This window comes from Fistularia commersonii, chromosome 3 (genome assembly GCF_037954325.1).
Source record: "Fistularia commersonii isolate RoL2024-O1a breed Wild chromosome 3, RoL_Fcom_v1.0, whole genome shotgun sequence".
NCBI lineage: Eukaryota > Metazoa > Chordata > Actinopteri > Syngnathiformes > Fistulariidae > Fistularia > Fistularia commersonii.
Window position 1 is genome coordinate 1,102,255 of NC_141286.1, and position 18,534 is coordinate 1,120,788.

The window sequence follows — 18,534 nt, forward strand, 5'->3', positions numbered from 1 at the left end:
TCGTCAAAATATTCTTGTCTTGGCAGCTGGACTTGAATTTCTTGGATGACTGAAAACCACAGACATTTCTCACTGTTACAGCTGTTGTGGTGCGTGAGCCGTGAACGAACCGTTCAAAACTTTTGAATCATTTTACTGACTCGTGAATCATTATTCACCATCTATTCACCATCAGTATATGAGGGGCTGGACAAAATGTCACTATTGTATTATTGCTTTTCTAACTATTTTGTCTATGTGTGTGTATGTATTTAAATATAAATTCTTCCCTGTGGAAAGAGTAACAGGTTTCTTGTTTTTTGGGTTGTTGGTTTCTTGTTTCAACTCACCCTTTCAGTCTGTGACATGAACTGTCAGTGAAGAATAAGTGTCACAGTAGACTCTACCAGCTGACCTCGTTTGACAAACGACTCACTAAGTAACTCAATGAGCGAATCACTGAGTAGCTCAGAGTAGGGGACTATACTAGTTCTGAGTAAATTACTACAACGACGCATTTTATTCTTTGTATCATAAAAACAGTGGGTCAGGGAAACATAACCAGTGAAGCAACAAACTTGCTTGTCAGGATATTGAAGATGAGACCCTGAGCTTTGTATACTTTATCTTGACTGCTGAATTAAATGCGGATTTAAGCCTAAATATCATATCCTATTGCTTCATTAACAAACATGCAGGATCCACCCACACATAGTGGCGAGGTAGAACGGGACAGGTTGCAACAAACTCCATTTTCTACTTTGTGAATGATTCATGTAAACCCAAGTTAGTGAAAGGAATCGAGCATCCCAAATCCTTGACTCATTTTCATACCTCACCCCTTGGCCCTTTACCAATCACATTCCACAGGCCACAATACAGCCTCCCTTCCATTTCGTCAATTAGGAGTATATCTGATGTATTTTAAAACTCGAAATGATCGTTTGTTTTTATTGAGAAATGTGTTGTTTTTTTGTTTGTTTGTTTTTTAAATGCAAGGCAGGATGCAAGGAAATAATGATCAATGACTCAAACTGCCATACACATTATGGTTTTGTTCAGAAAGCTTAGGCTATTTCTGAACCAAAAAGTCTATGTATGTATGTATGTATATATGTATGCATGTATGTATGTGAAGATATGTGTGTATGTAACTATGTATATGTGTATGTATGTGTGCATGTGTGCACTTGTGGATATATGTATGTATGCATATATGTATGTGTGGATATATGTATGTGTGTTTGTGTATGTATGTACGTATGTATGTATGTATGTATGTATGTATGTATGTATGTATGTATGTGTGTGTGTATGTATGTATGTATGTATGTATGTGTTTGTGTGTGTGTGTGTTCGTGTGTGTGTGTATTTATTTATAATGGCTGTACAGTGACGTCATGGCGTTAATCACCGTGCGTCTACGTCGGGACGGGGGCACGGCACTGCTTGTGCAGTCGACGAATAATTGATAATGAAGGAGACAGATGGAAATTTGAAAGGGGGGTTAGCATTATAACAGTATTTAGGTGAAAGTGAGATTATTTCCAGCATTCATGCAAAGCGAATGTTACCCGAGAAAGTGTCGTACTAGTGGTCGGGCGGCGAATGAAGGGAGTGTTGGGGGGCTGTAGCTGCTGTTTTTTTGGAGAGGGAAAATAACATGGCTGCGGTGGAGCTCGAATGGATCCCAGAAACACTGTACAACACCGCTATCTCGGCCGTGGTGGACAACTACAGTCGATCCAGGAGGGATATACGCTCTCTTCCAGAAAATATACAATTCGATGTCTATTATAAGGTAAGAGTGTCAAGACAAAAGGCCCAGGTGGCTCTGACAGATGCCATACTGTAGGCGTTTGTATCTTCAGCCGCTAAAGTTAGCAGGCTATGCTAATGTTACGGCAGCTTTAATATGGCTTGTTTTTGTTTGAACGTTAGCTTAACTGTTTATCCCAAAACTTACAATCACCCAAAACACATCTTTGTGTTAACGCAGCTAAACGAATAAGTTCCAAATTTATAATATCTAATAGTGGTTTTCTGTCAATTGTATCAGACTGTGTTTATGAGTTACGTTGTTGGGAGATTGTATATCTTTTCTCTACGTCACAACGCTTCCGTAAAAAAAGAAAATAACATAGAATAGCACAGCAGAATTAAACTTTGAAAGGACTTCAACATCATTAAAAATACTTCATGTGGCCCTTCGATGACTTTATCGCTCCAGGTGTACAGGCTTGTTAAAAGTACTGTCTGTTTAAATGTGGATTTATTGGTCAGGGCTGTAGAGCTATTTACTTGTATACGTTGAAAATACTTCAGTTAAGTATAAAAGAACGTTACTTTGTCATTTATACGAATATAATTCAGCCCACTTAAGCTCTTCCAGCGTTTGCTGAGGCTCAATGGCATGATTCGTCCTGTTTTTCATGCTTTTCAGCCTTCATGTGGTCTTGTGGATATCATTCAGACACTCTGTCCAGTTATAATTCTCTCCATGCAAGACTATCATATGTGTTTATATCAAGTGGGGGTTGAGCTGATTTCATTAGAAACAAGTTATGATCACTTTCTATCTTAAGCCTATAACCCAAGGGTTAGAGTGCAAAATTATTCACCTCGATGTTAAACGTGTCAAGCATGTAAAAATGAGTTTACAGTAAAAAGTAGCCATTGGAATATGGAGTGTTTAATAGCGTTTCAAAGCGAACACAGCGGACCAGCAAACATAAACTAGATGTAATTTCATGTATACTCCTACTCATACTGAGCACTCTAAGAAACTGACATTTCAAGTTAACATTGCCTTTAAGAATAACAGAATTAACAGCAGCATATGTCGAAGGATTCAGTTGAATCCTCTGTTCAATTTGGAATATGTTTTTGATTCACTGTGGTCTAAAAAATGACACTGTTCTAAAATTGTCTTTTTAAATTATCTTAAAGGTCAGAGTGGCATGTAGTATTACCATTGAACACAAATATCTCCTCAAAAGTCATAAATAAATACACAATCGTACATGTTTTATTTACATTGCTGTTTCAATCTCATCTTAATAAACATTTATAATAAATTTGTTTCCAAGCACTGACATGAAATTCATGCGTTAGTATTTTCTCCTGAAGTTGTGTTTAATTGTTGTATTTTTGTATTTTGTAACTGATGGAGTCATATTTTCTTAAAAGTGTGTTATAAATTATAAGCACAATCGGTGTAATTGTTAATGGTTCATGAGCTGATTTGTGACTTACGATTAACAAACTATATCAATGTACATTATAAATTCAGTCAATGGTGCACACACCTAAAATGTGTAGGTAGATGCTTCATTAAGACTTATTAAACATGACCTTGTGATCCATTTACAAAGATCCTTTGTCGTTGTTTACTAGTTGGAAAGTATTTTGTGGACTCACAACAAAGTGAGAAAATGTAATGCCTAACAAAACATCAACAAGAGCGGCTATATCAATGATATCATTGAAATCCAAATGGTTTGGAGTTGAGGAACATCAGTCTAATACCTGTGCCGGACTAGATGTTCGCCCCCCTTTACGGAGGGATCGTTCCATCTACTCCTAGCAAGCGTTTATCTCGCTCTTCTGACACCAATCTTGTATTTGATGGGTGTCATCTCTATTGTACAGACCGGGAAGTAAAAAGGCGAAAGGATGGTACAAAGAACATTCTCTCAGAACTGTCCAGTTCAATGTGTCTGTTGCTGTCAGCTCAGACTCTCACAGATAGAAATAAGTATTTCATGAGCAGGTGTTACTTGTATGTCATCACATGTGTCACTCGTAGTGTTCCATAGATCCAGTTATAGTGGGGTACTGAATATACTGAATTCCTGCGAGCCACATTTTGATGACAGGCTAGACATCAGCACATTTTTTAAAATCCCCGAACAGCAGACAGCATTTTCTAATGCATCAACCCAAAACAACCAGGATAGAAACAAGGTTGAAAAAGTAATAGAAATAGATCTATTGTAGTCACCGAATTGATCGATTCTCCCTTTCACCTCCCCATCTTCTTACTTAAATCAATGATATCTGAAAGACTTGATATTGTCAGCCTGAATGAAAAATTTAGATCTGTATTTCTTCTTGGAGAGGTTTCATTCTCATCTTCTCCACTGTTTTGTGTCCTTTAGCTTTACCAGCAGGGTCGGCTCTGCCAGCTAGGAGGGGAGTTTTGTGAGTTGGAAGTGTTTGCTAAAGTGCTACGGGCTTCAGACAAAAGGTAAGAACATGGAGACACCACTTTATGCTTGAAATTTCTCAAACCTCATAGCATCCGCATTAACATGCCTCTTGTCAGATAAAACTTTGTAAGAGAGTTTGCATCAATTTTACAGCATGTTACCTGGTAGTTTCTATTTTATTTAATTTATTTGAATTGCCCTGTGAGAAAAACAGAATAGTTGGATATCATTGGAAATGCATTTTGCATATATTTGAATAGACCTTTCCTGAAATAACTTACCATATTAAAAGCAAAATACATGAAATTTAATATAGTCATGTCCATAAGTATTTGTACGGTGAAATAGATTTAGTCCTTTGCCTCTCTTCAAGAAGTGCTTTCACTATGATATCCACTCAGTGGCTATGCTTTTGAAGGATGCCATCATTTGTCTCAAAAAATAAATGTCGCGATGGTCGTGTTTACAATTTGGTACATTATTTAAGAAACAAGGTTGCACTGGTGTGCTCAGCGATACTAGGGGAGTTATATGAACACCGAAGACTTCCCTGGTTGAACAAAATAAAACTACCCAAAAATCTCAATACCCTTGTGAACCCTTGTCATGAGGCAGGAGATTGATTGTAGAGTCAACGATGGTTTCTCTATGAATGTAAATAGTATTACAATAATAGCTAACTGCCAGTTACACCCTGGAACAGAAAAGCCAGTCGGACCTTGTCAGAAAATATCTAAAATGCCCCCCTAGTTTTGAAATATAATTCCCCAAAACAAATGAAAGCTGCTGCTGCAATTATACAGAGAAGAGAAAAGTAGAGAAGAGAGCAGTTTGCAGAGGTAAAGAGAAGGTCCCACACTGGCCATCGGAAGGAGGAAGTGTGATATGTATTAATACATAAGTAAGGATGGCTTTCAATCAAAGAGGATAGATTGTTTTCTCATTCTGTTAAATGCTGAAAGAGTTATGAGGAGTTCTGAAGTGTTTCGGGGTCTAATTTCTGCTTCTATCAGAACATTGCAGCAGGGATATTACCCAGTGCATACTGAGAAAGCACCTTTCTCAAGTTAAAGAAATACAATGTATTTATGTAGCCACATTGTATTTGCGGCTTATTTCACTTCCGAAGATTAGATAATACTGAGAACATTTCTTGTCCAAAGTGTTTCACTCCGTCTTTTGTGCTTCTTCTGGAGAAAATTTCAAGATGTCTTATAGCGTATTTCCAGTCCTGTTGTAACAAAATAGCTAAATACAGAAATACAGATAGCTATTTTTTACAAGTAGGATTTAAAAATGGACAAAAGTTATTAGGGATTAAACTAAAGTGCATGACTTCCCTAGAGATTCAAATGGAAAGATCTGTTTGTTTCCACATAGCCCCCCCCTCACCCCCCCCACCCACACACAGAATATTTGCAAATAGTAGTGTGTGTGTGTGTGTGTGTTAGCTGTGTGTGTGTGTTAGCTGTGTGTGTGTGTTAGCTATGTGTATAACTGACAAGCAATCTAGTAACTCATCCGACAAGGAGCAAAGTCTGCCAATCTCTTGTGAAGACACCTTTACAGCTAAACAAGTAATTTAATCGTTTTGAAAAGTAAACTGAAAAGCTGCTCTCACAAAAATAAATGGTAAATCAAACAATTCAGTCACACTTGAATGATGAGCAGACAATTTAAGATATACTCTATTATATTTTAAGTTATTCAAGAACAATAAGGAAATTCTTGTCTATTCTTGTCTGGAAGATTTCGACAGGAATTAATTATGACCTGGATGACAGAGAACCTCGATAGACAACTCACATATAATATAGATTCATTACACATAGAGTGAAATATTTCTTAATCAAAAATTCAGTGTTTTAGAAAATTAGAATATTGTCCAAAAATTCAAAATCGGAAAGTTACGGTGTCATGCCAAAAAGAGCTAATTAATTAAAAAGACTTTTGATGGTCTTAGTCTGGGTCAGTAGGCTACACAATCATGGGGAAGACTGCTGACTTAACAGATGCCCGGAAGACAGGAAGTGGCACCCTCCGCTAGGAGGTTAATCTACGGCTGGAAGTTGGTCCTTCAAAGAGCGCTGTATTTAAGAATATTCACTGAAAGTTCAGTAGAAGGAAAAAAGAATTTGGGGGACCTTAACAAGAGTGGGCCGAGGCTGCGGTCAGTCCAGCAATAGTCACTGTACAGAGTCAAATCATGGACAAATGTTCAATGTACAGATTCCTTGTGCCAGGCCAGTGGTGAACCAGAGACAACGCCAGAAGCTTCTTACCTGGCCTGCGGAGAAAAAGAACTGGATTGTTGCTCAGTGGTCCAAAGTCCTCTTTTCAGATGAAAGTAAATAAGATAAGATAATACTTTATTGATCCCCATAGCGGAAATGTGTTTGTCACAACAATAACAATATCAATAAATATGAATATAGATATGAGTAGGAGAGACAAGTGTCAACAGCAAAGATATAAATAGATGGCAGAATGACAACAATAAGGATACAAGTAGATAACAGAATGACAACAAGGATAAAAATGGACAACAGAAAAACAACAACAACCACAAGGATAAAAATAGATAACAGAATCACAACAACAAGACGGATAAAAATAGATAACAGAGTGACGACAACAACAAGCGCAAAAAAAAAAAAAAAAACAAGGCTAAAAATAGAAAACAACAACAAGACGGATAAAAATAGATAAAAGAATGACCATGACAACAAGCGTAAAAATAGAAAACAACATAGATAAAAATAGATAACAAATTTTCCATGTTATTTTGAAATCAAGTTCCGAGAGTCTGGAGGAAGGGTGGAGATGCCCTTTGGTTGAGGTCCAGTGTGAAGTTTCAGCCGTCAGTGATGATTTGGGCTGCCAGGTCATGTGTTAGTGTTGGTCCACTGTGTTCTGTGAAGTTCACAGTCGACACAGCCGTCTACCAGGAAATGTTGGAGGACTTCATGCTTCCTTCTGCTGACTCGCAGACTTTAATCGATCTTGTGTAATATTCTAATTTTCTGAGACACTGAATTTATCTATTTATATAATGTATGAGTTTCACTTTCTGAAATGAGTGGCGAAAAGTATGAACTTTTTCATGATAATCCGGCCCCGCGGGTGACCGATCGCTGCCCTAGATGATGATAATAATCAAAACTTATGAAGTAATGTAGACTGGAAATAGCATGAAGTATGGATGCCATCGAGTAATTGCAGGGTGTTTAGCTTTCATTTTTGTACATTGTTTGCCAAAGTGTCCTTCGGTAAACCTTAATTACTTATTAAGTCCTTCTATTTATGTATTTGTGTATAAATGCTTATGAGGATGTGTCAATTTTCTAATCTTTGATTGCGACAGATTTGTATAACAACTTTGTGTGGGTAGTGGACCCAACAAACGGTGTGTAAATTCAGTCCAATTCAGATCAGTTGTCCTACATGAGAATATTCAGAATACTATAATATATATGAATAATCCTCTATCTGATAAAACAAATCAGACATAAAGCATAAATCCTACTGTACTCGGTTCAAACCTTTTTTTATTTAGTCTGTTCATTGTTTTTTTTATGCAAAAGACGATACAGTGACAGCCTCGGGTATTAGCTATGTTAATTTTCTGGTGTGGTTAACTATTTCAATCTTTTCTTGGCATTGTTTAGCTGTTTTAATCAAATGTTAATTTATGTGATTGAATTCTTTTTGATTGATTACTCGGACAGTTTATTTCTTTTTCCAATCAGACTTGTATTTCTTTGTGTTTTACAAAGACTGGTATTTCTGTATCAAACATGGAGGGGTTTTTTCATGTAGAATAATGTAATCTTGGTATTCAATATGTTGATGATTTTTAAATCTCAGTCTTCCAATAACAATCAATGAATGTCGACTGCAGTAAAACCTCAAAAGAATCTAGATCTCTGTACAAACTCAAATAAACCAGTAAGTTAAGGTACTTAATTGATCTTATTCATATGTAAGTATAGGTCTCTGTGCTATTTGTTGCGAGACTGATAATGAACACAATAGCAGCAGTCATCAGCATTGTTGTTGCACTGATTATTGTTTACCTCTTTCTATATTGTATTAATGCAACAACAAAAATCTTCTTATTACAGACACCTCCTGCATCACTGCTTCCAGGCCCTGATGGACCACGGTGTGAAAGTAGCTTCGGTTCTAGCCAACTCCTTCAGCCGCCGTTGTTCGTACATCGCTGAGTCTGATACTCATGTCAAAGAAAAGGCCATCCAGTTTGGCTTTGTGCTGGGTAAGTGATGTGAAATGGAGCACGCCGCCCAACATCGCCACCGCTCCAACCCCACCCTCATGTTTTGCTCCTTTGAATAAAGGAGTATTGGTTACTCAGCTGTGATTTTTTTTTTTTTTTTTTTGCCATTTAAGTAACTTACAAATTACCAAGAAAAATAAAAGATTTTTAATTCTAAGTACTTACGCATTATGGTTATTGAAACCCTCAAGGTACAGAGGCTTCACTTTTTCACCAAACGTCACCTAGTGAAGTCGTAAGGGTTTAACAATGGCAGATTGTTTGAAAAATAAATGATTGTTATTCAGATATGTTTAATTAGCTTTATATAACTTTGCAGGGTCTTGGTCAGACTTATGGAACAGCGTTGCCTGCTATGGGAACATTCAAAAATATGCATGTACATAAATCGATTAAGTCATGACATGTTAAAACCAAAAATGTGTTTAAATGAGAAGTTTGTCCTCTGCAATTATATTTTTGCATATTTTGTGCCACAACTCGAGAAGTGGTACTCTAATATGTTTTTCTTTTTCTCCACATCTATACCCTTTATCTTCTGCCACTTACAGACAGTTATTTTAGTTCTCAGCGGTTCCTATGTAAAAAATACGAATGTTTTGATTTTTACATGATGTCGTGTTGTACTTATGTAAACTCCTCCCAGTATAACCACTATTAAAATCTGCGTTTCGTGTAACAGTATGCAGCTTCACATGCGAAACAGGTATCTGGTATACTAAAGCAATATGGCAAGGGGATTGTTAAAGATGTTCATGATAAAAATTTAATAAAGAAGGATTAGATTAATAAGGAACTTTTTGCCACCATGCTTTACCTAGATGGTGTATCTGCCTTATCATGATAGTTAAGTAAGTCATGCTTTTTTGATTCCAGGGGGTTTCTTGTCTGACGCCGGCTGGTATGGAGATGCTGAAAAGGTGTTTCTGTCGTGCCTGCAGCTCTGCACACTCCACAGTGAGGTCCTCCACTGCTTCAGGGCCGTGGAGTGTTGTGTCAGGTAAGTCAGTCCCTGAGAAATTAGTTTGACCATTAGTAGGAGGCTGATTTACCGAGAAGTCCTTTTAAGCGTTGGTTGAAGAATATTAAAGGCTCTTTAATATTCAACATCTCCCTGTAAAATATGTTCAAAATTCACTCTAAGGATTCACCATAATAACAAAAACATTGTCATTCATTTCTCCTCTTCCCTCTCGTAACTGTTTATTGGCATAGGTCTCCAAAATCCGATAAAGCCGGGACACTATTCTGAAGCTTTTCAAGCTAACTGACATGGGAAGCATTTTATTGCTGTGCGTGGACTATAACGTGCAAATTTGTTTCTGTCAAGCACCTAGTCTTTTCAATATGCTGACCAAAGTTGCAAAAAGGGTCACTGTGATAATGAAACTGTTTTTACATTTACAATCCAACATTTTTTTTATTAGACTGAAGCATATCTACCATCAAACATGATGGATTCCCCTGACATTTGATGTCCCCAGTCTGCACATCTGTAAGGTTTAGGCGATCCTCAGGTGGTTCAACCTCTTGATCAATTTTTGGAGAAGCTGGTCTTAGCTGTCACATAGAACATGCCGGTACTGATATTTCAGTCCTGAACTGCTGCTGTGACACGTCCACCAAAGGTACGGTAGTTGGTTTTGGTATCCAACTGCTGTGCAGATTTCTAAGGTGATGGGCTTATATAGAAAACAGCCATGCTAATTTAATGGAAACGCAGATCTGCTTGCCAGTAGATCTTTACCGGTTGCAATGTGACACTATGCTACACAGATGGATGATTTGCAGTTAATCTCCACCGTCAGCATGGTCGTCATCTCCACTGTGGTGGTTATAACTTCAAGGACAAACTCCACAAGTAATCAACTTTGCTCAAGGAAAAAGCTTGCTAACAGAATTGATTCGAGGGCAAATCTAGACAAGAAAAAGATTATCTGGAGATTGCCCAGAAGAAGTGATTGAAAAGATTAGTGTTGCAGTTCATTTCATGTCCGGCGCCCCCTTTAATCGTTTCAGGCTGCTTCATGTCCGCAATGGCAACTGCAAGTACCACCTGGGGGAAGAGACATTTAAGCTTGCACAGTCTTATATGGACAAATTGGCTACACATGGCCACCAAGCCAACAAGGCAGCACTCTACGGCGAGCTTTGTGCCTTGCTCTTCGCCAAAAGCCACTATGATGAGGTACAGTTTATCCTCCATACCTTTATATGGTCTGGCACTATATAAATAGTCAGGTTTGTAACACCTGGGATCGGTGAGACATTTGTAACTCATGTTTTCCCAAATTTCTACAGGCATATAGGTGGTGTATAGAGGCAATGAAGGAAATGACTCCTGGGCTACCTGTTAAAGTAGTGGTTGATGTCCTCCGACAAGCCTCCAAGGTGAAAAACTTTCATTCATCCCAAATATAAAAACGGTATTTAGATGTTGACTGGATTTTCCTTTTTCCACCTGAGTGACATAATATATCACAATCCATATTCAGTTTCTTCCGGGATAAAGTACGCGTTATTCTGATTCTAATATGATCCTCTTGATTATTCGGTTATTATCCTCTGGATGTTCCCACCTGTAGATCGTGATGATTAACCAAGAAATTAAAAAAATGTCTTGGAAATAGAAAGGAAAATTTATTTGATCGGATAGAATTTCACTATTTAAAGGTATTGATCAGAGATAAGACATTTATCTTGCCAAATACATTTGTTAAATTCTTTTGAGAAGCCTCTTTAAGAATTACAATTATTCAGTTTTGTTTCAATCTCTGTTAGTGAAAAATTACAAAAATGAATGTACGACGGCAGAATGTGGATAATGTGAATATATATATACATATATTTGATGTGATTCCATGCCGTTCAACACGGAGTGTGATGTTTTACATCTGTGATTCTCAGGCCTGTGTGGTGAAAAGGGAGTTCCGAAAAGCGGAGCAGCTGATTAAACATGCAGTGTTTCTAGCAAGGTACCGTGCTGTGTCTTAAACTGAACGTCATCTAAGCTTATTTGCTGTGTTTACATGCATTCTGATGTCTTTTTTTTTTTTTTTCTTATAGAGAACATTTTGGACACAAGCATCCAAAGTACTCTGACACACTTCTAGACTATGGATTTTACTTATTAAATGTAGACAATATATGTCAATCAGTTGCTATTTACCAGGTAAGCGGGTCATTAGCAACACGTTCATGTGCTCATTGTCCTTGACAACAAATGAAAATTGTGTCTGTTTTTCAATGGTAATCTCAGACTGCACTGGACATCAGACAGTCGGTGTTTGGAGGGAAGAACATCCATGTTGCCACAGCTCATGAAGACCTGGCCTACTCTTCATATGTACACCAGTATAGTTCTGGGAAATTTGACAATGCTCTGTGAGTACAATTACCTCGCTGGCTTATTACGTCCAAAATCATGAAATGAAAGAAAATGACTCCTCCTCTGAGGTCCTATCTTCTACATCTATCAATTAATAGTCCGTAAACAGTCTCTCTGTAAACAAAGAGCCGTAATCAAAACTCAGTGACTCTAAATTCTATTTTCCTTACCGGCCTTTGTAAAATATTTATCATAGTGCTCCCAAACAACGCAATTTAAATTTGTTTCACTGAAGTACTCTCCCCTTTTTAGAATACAGTTTATTGGAAAGTCTGAGCTGTCTTGCATATTCTTTAGCTGCTGTGTTTGTCCATCAGCTTCCATGCGGAGCGTGCCATAGACATCATAACTCACATTCTGCCTGAGGACCATCTGCTACTGGCCTCCTCAAAGAGAGTCAAAGGTAAGCCATGTTTCTTGGGGACTTTGGACCTGTGAACACTATTTGTAGGGAGCAGTGGCACTCTAGTAAGGCTTTATTTAGACCGGAAGCAACTGTCGAGATCCTGTTACATCATAAATGTGTGATACCAGCTCACAGTTTTGATGAAAACTACTGGTGGACTTAATGTCTTCTGGCTTCTCCCTAACTATGGGTTTGCCACAACAGATCTTCTGTTTCCATCTGGCCCGGCGCTCTGTAGCTTCCTTTTTCACACCCACAAACTGCAATACTCACTCATGTCAACCTTAATGCTCTGGATCAGTTAATGAACTAACTTGAGTAAATGAGGTATGCAAATATTCTTTGCTGGCATTGTTACAAGTCATAAATACATCATGTTATTTTAATTTGAATACCTCTCCAATGTAAGTTACAATAGTTATTGTCAGCTGGGGGTCTCAGCGCCTCTAAGCAAGAAGGTTGGATTGTGAATGGGGCTTTTCTGTTTGTATGTTGTTCCACGTGTGACGTGCGTACATTCTTTTGAGTTTTCTTTCAAAATCCTCACACGTTTAAGTTCATTTTTATTTGTGTATGATAACTATGGTATTTTCCCCACACTGAAATGATCAATTTCTTTTTTAAATTTCCATCAAGGAACGAAAGCGATTAAGGATGCTCTTAAGTGAAGTAATATAACAAGAAAAAGTGTTTCTCATTCACTGATTCATGCTTATGATGTTCAGAGAACACTTCTCAGAGCTAACTCAAGTTTTTATACCTTTATCCACTAGCTTATTATTAAAAGAAACCGCTCACTGCCAGATGATACCACTTACTGTAATAAGTTGTAGATCCCACTCACACTTCTTCTGTATTCTTGATTCTCCTCATAGAACAAAGACTTATTTTCATGAGTTGGATAATGATAATAACATCATATTATGGGATTAAATGTATTTCAAGTTATATATCCATGTAGAAAATTTCAAATTTGCCCCGAACCACACAAAGCGAGCTAACTTTAAGTAACTATCTAATGCTGTGAACCATTTCCCCCACTGGAACCCGCTCATACTGCCAAATCCTACTCTAGCAACAGTTATTTTTCCCATTCATTCATTCATTCATTCATTCATCCATTCGTTCATTCGTTCGTTCAGTCATTCATTCATTGTTGATACCGCTTGTTCCTTATTCAGGCTCCAGGTAGAGATGGAGATCATGCCAACTGACATTAGGGAATATGGTTGTTATTTATTTTATACGTTTTGCTATTACAATCAGTTTCCATCATCACTATGTAACTTTTAAAAAGGTAAATTAAAGGCACATCACCCAGTAGTCAGTATTCCATCAACCTGTTATCAGGATTTTACTATTAAAAACATGTTTTTTTCAGTACTTCATACTTATTAATTTACTATATATTTGAATATCTCCCGATCTAATACCCTCTACTGTTGCATACTAATTATTATTTTGAGAGAAGGCAGGGTAAATAATATAAATAACCATTGCACAAATACATTCTCTTTGAAGGAAAGAAAAGAAGGCACTGAGAAAGCAGAAGTTTATGTTGTAATGGACTTCTTACGTGTGTCATCTGTGTGTTCTATATGTATCAATGAATTTGTTTTCATTCAAGATGTTCAGTTGAAGAGACCTCAAGTTCCTCGAGCACTTTTTAAGTTGAAAATATCCCCCTGTTTTTTTTGTTAGTTTCGTAAACTGATCGGTCTTGCAGATTTTTAATTTTTGGTTCTGTTTTTGAGTACAGCGTTTCCAGCAATCTCATTACTTAATATTCTTCAGACAGATCTTCAATTCTACAGTCTCTTTTCTGCTGTTTGTGAAATGTAGTTACTTTTTTTGCTTTTATGCTGATGATGATTGATGGTAGTTGTATTTTTGTTTAGTTTTTTAATCCACATTGGGATTTTTTAGGGACCCCGTAAAAGTTAAAAGTAAAGGACCATTTGACCCAGAGTAAATACGGTCATTTTTCTTGAGTTTTGTTTATTGTACCGTTCTTACATTTCACTAAAAACTCTTTGTCTTACATTAATCTTGACTTTAGCATGAAGAACCCTGAAAGCTTACTGTGGAAATTCACAGTTGGCACCAACAAATGAAATGGTGCAGATGCAGACTTCGACGTGTGCTTTGTCTTTTCTTTGCTCAAAGCTCTGATCCTCGAGGAAATTGCCATCGACTGCCATAACAAGGAGACAGAAGAGCGCCTTCTGCAAGAAGCACATGACCTCCACCTGTCCTCGCTGCAGTTAGCCAAGAAGGCCTTCGGAGAGTTCAATGTGCAGACGGCCAAGCACTACGGCAACCTAGGACGGCTCTACCAGTCCATGAGGAAGTTCAAGGTAATTGGAGAAACCATTGGTATCTACACTTTTTAATACATTAAATAACTACAATCTGACTAAATATCAAACTCATCTTACTTGTGAATTTTGATGACAATTAGTTCATGGTTATCTCCCACATGGCTAACTTTGACACATTTATGTACTGGAGGGATCTTTTTTTCAAAACTTCAATCATACGAACTGTTCAAAATTCCACATTTTCCACATGTAACAATCATAATTACAAAACGAAGCAGATGATTGGTAATAATAACAAAGGTAAGACAAGTGTTGTTTGTGCTGTTTTACTGCTACACTCTATTACCATCTTTCTGACACAGATGTTTCTGTCGAAACAACAAACACTGACACTGAACAAAATCAGTCTCTCCATCCCTTAATAACTCAGTCTAGTAGCACACACTCCGATTTCTCATTTTTCAGAAGACAAGCATCAACTACTATGGTAAGTTAATGGTACTCTCCAAATTCATCATCCACTGATGTGGCGTCAGTGTATTTATGCCTCCCTATAAAGGCCTTACGACTTGTTTCATTTAGTGAAAAAGAAATTTTAATTTTGGCTTTCACGCACTCTAAACCCACAATATTTTGTTTGTGACAATTGAAGCAGCAGGACTTGTTTTGAGAAAATACAAAGCGAGTGCTGTATGTATGTGTGATTAAACCTGTACTTTAGTTGTTTTGTAGATAATTTATAATGTGTTTCTGGATGTTTGTGTGATTGAAAAGGAGGCGGAGGAGATGCACATCAAGGCCATCCAGATTAAGGAGCAGCTTCTTGGGCACGAGGACTACGAGGTGGCTCTGTCTGTGGGTCACCTGGCCTCCCTCTATAACTACGACATGAACCAGTATGAGGATGCAGAGAGGCTCTACCTGCGCTCCATTGCGATCGGTAAGACATTTAGAAGAGGGTTTCCAGAGCTGAAGTCAACCACGGATATTTATCAATCCAATATATACTTTGTAAGGCTATAAAAGGTCCATCTGTAAAGTAATTATAGGGTCAGCATTCCTTTAGAATGCACTCAGCTTCCAACAGAATATTCCTGTGATCGTCTCACCGTGCGGAAATTTCTGTTCACGCAGCAGCACAAAGTGGAGCGTGCAGTGGAGGTAGTTAATAATGTATAAGGGGTAAGATATAGAAATATCAGAAAAAAAAAAAAAAAAGTAGAAAAAAAAATAAATAAGAAATTAAAAAAAAAAAAAGAAAGAAAGAAAAATATATGATAAACATGTGCAAAAGTAGCAACTAGCATACTAGCATACCACAGTGCAATTGTACATATAAACAATTTCATACAAAAAAGGTTTTTCATTTATCAGCCAATTGTTTGCGCTGTTGATACTGGCCTGTGTGTGTGTGTGTGTGCATGCGTGTGTGTGTGTGATACTCCATAGTACATATTGTCTGTTACTTGAAGGTCTCCTATTAGTGAGGACAGAATTGTTTCAGACAGTGATGGTCCGCTGGAGGGGAATCTTTCTAGTAAACTTTCTCAAGCGTTTACTTACAAGTGGTATTTGTTTACAACTTTGTTCTGCTGTTGTGGGAACACAAACAACCTGAGGCACAAACACAAGAATTCTATCATTTTATTTGTCGAATCAGATCCGTGCAAATAAGCAACATCTGTTCAGCGGGTTGAGGGATGAATGTCCTGCTGAAGGGAACAAGGTCATCCATTGTCAGTGTCGGTAGTTTAAACTAAACATGAAAAGCGCTAAGTTTCCTTTTGTTGTCGCAGGTAAAAAGCTGTTTGGGGAGGGCTACAGCGGGCTGGAATACGACTACCGAGGTCTAATCAAACTTTACAACTCAGTGGGAAACTACGAGAAGTTATTTGAATACCACAATGTACTGTCCAACTGGAATCGTCTGAGGGACCGGCAGTTCGCGGTGGCAGACGCCCTGGAGGACGTCAACACCACGCCTCAGCAGACCCAGGAGGTGGTTCAAGCTTTCCTGCTGGCTCAGAGCCTTGGCCCGACCCGCCCTTGTTTGGGCGGATTTTAAAAAGGAAGAAAGGAAGAGACACATGGCTTTAAGTTCAGTGAGGACCAGTCAAGATGTGATGCCTCTGTTGCACACACACACACACACACACACACACACACACACACACGTAACTAGTTATACATAGTAAATTTAACCCTTGTGCTCCATTAAAAAATGGACCCTTTTGAGTACCTTAGGGGACAAAATATATAAAGTTGTTGTTGATTTATCACTGTGTTGATGAATGTGGTTCATTGTGGCCTGCAGTTCGAAATCTTCCAAATTTGCGACTCAACTCACACGTAAATGCAACGCATCGACTTTCACCACCGCACTATTTCGTTCTAAATGCCTCTGCTGAGGAGAATACAGTAGATAGAATTCCTAGTTTTGTCCCACGCACCGTGCAGATAAAAACACTCGAGTTTTGTGCAAAATAATCAGAAGTCAGTAGCTCAGAAAGAAAGTCTCATATAATTGAATGAAGAGATTTGTACGATAACCGCAGTCCATTGTTGCCGTTTATAGGGCCTCGCTGGGACATTTTGTCCCCTACAGTACTCTGTGTAATTATTTAGTTTTGACATTGTATTATAGACATATTTATGTAATTACAGTTGACAACGTAAAGCTAAAGTACACACCCTTGCCAAATTGTCATTTCTTTTCCTTAACACGAAACAAAAGAGCACTGAAATGTGTCTTACGGCGTACAAGGGTTAGCCGACGGCAGACGCTCAATTGACATACTGTGAAGTCACCGCAGTTGCGAGCAATCGCACGGACACACAAAACGACACGGCGAAATAAAAAAATTAAAAAAAAATTATTTAAACATCAGTAACATGACCGAATTCACCCAGATGCAACTCCAGACTGAACGCAGCTTCATCCCGGAGCAGGCCGTGGACGTAGAAAACTTCAGCATCCCGCCAGGATGACGACAGCTTCATGTCTCGTCTGTTGTCGCCACCGTCTTTTCAGTCTGGAGCGGCCGGACGAATCTGATTTTGTTTTCGAAGCAGCATGACTCGGAGTACTGTGAGACCTGTGAAAGAAGAAATTGTATCCGCCAGCACTTTGATATTACCTGTCTCCCGCACACACCCGAGGAGAACAAACACTGTCCGACACGCATCCGTCGACACCAGAGATGGAACGTGTTGGATCGTTGTACACTTGTACAGTAAAATAATACAGCAGAGACAACAATGGAGTTTCATTTAAAAGCTTTTCGGTTGTTTTATTTTCTGCAATTGAAATGAAAGTGGACCCGAAGGAGACGTGTAAACAGCTTCAAGCTACTTTTGGAGACAGATTACAGTGGAATGTGTTGAATCATTGGGTATGTTGTTACACAAATCGTTGGCTCCACGGCTTTTTTCAGTTTAGTTTACCTTTTCCAGCTTAGTACTGACAGCGTCATCAAAATGCCAATTACTTATAATGAATAAAAATATAAATGCAACACTTGAGATTTTTAAATTTTTTTACTGTTTTTTTTTTTTTTAATGTATTTGTGGTTCGGACACTTTAACGAAATTATGCAGCTATGTGCACATGTACTCATTGGTGGACAACAGTTAGTCTGAGGCGTGTAACGGCGATGGCCACTGAGGTCGGCTTTTTGGGCAGTTTCAAATTTTCAGCAAGCCTCTGATTGTTCAGATAAGCTGTACGTTAGGTTGGAGATATCCTTGTTCAACTAAATGTTAGCATTTACATGATGGGTGCCTCTTGCGTTCTGCACCTGTTTGTGGTGTCAGTCCTGCACGGTAATAAAAGCAAAATATGCTCGCAAGATCCAATAGATGAATGGTAGGGACCGGTGGTTGTTCCGTCAAATGTAAAAAATCGTAATTTAAAGTTTGGGAACTGTTTGATG

General features: G+C 38.1%; 1 protein-coding gene across 1 annotated transcript; it reads left to right on the forward strand.

Annotated features, from left to right (window-relative positions):
- The first annotated feature begins 1,407 nt into the window (after positions 1-1,407).
- Positions 1,408-17,290, forward strand: appbp2 (amyloid beta precursor protein (cytoplasmic tail) binding protein 2). The gene is made up of 13 exons (XM_086140828.1): positions 1,408-1,780; positions 4,140-4,228; positions 8,315-8,466; positions 9,364-9,487; positions 10,507-10,675; positions 10,789-10,878; positions 11,395-11,462; positions 11,554-11,659; positions 11,747-11,871; positions 12,193-12,278; positions 14,448-14,638; positions 15,377-15,542; positions 16,399-17,290. Exons 1-13 carry the CDS (start codon positions 1,643-1,645, stop codon positions 16,665-16,667), a joined length of 1,773 nt encoding a protein of 590 aa, XP_085996954.1. The 5' UTR covers positions 1,408-1,642; the 3' UTR covers positions 16,668-17,290.
- The last annotated feature ends 1,244 nt before the right edge of the window (positions 17,291-18,534 follow it).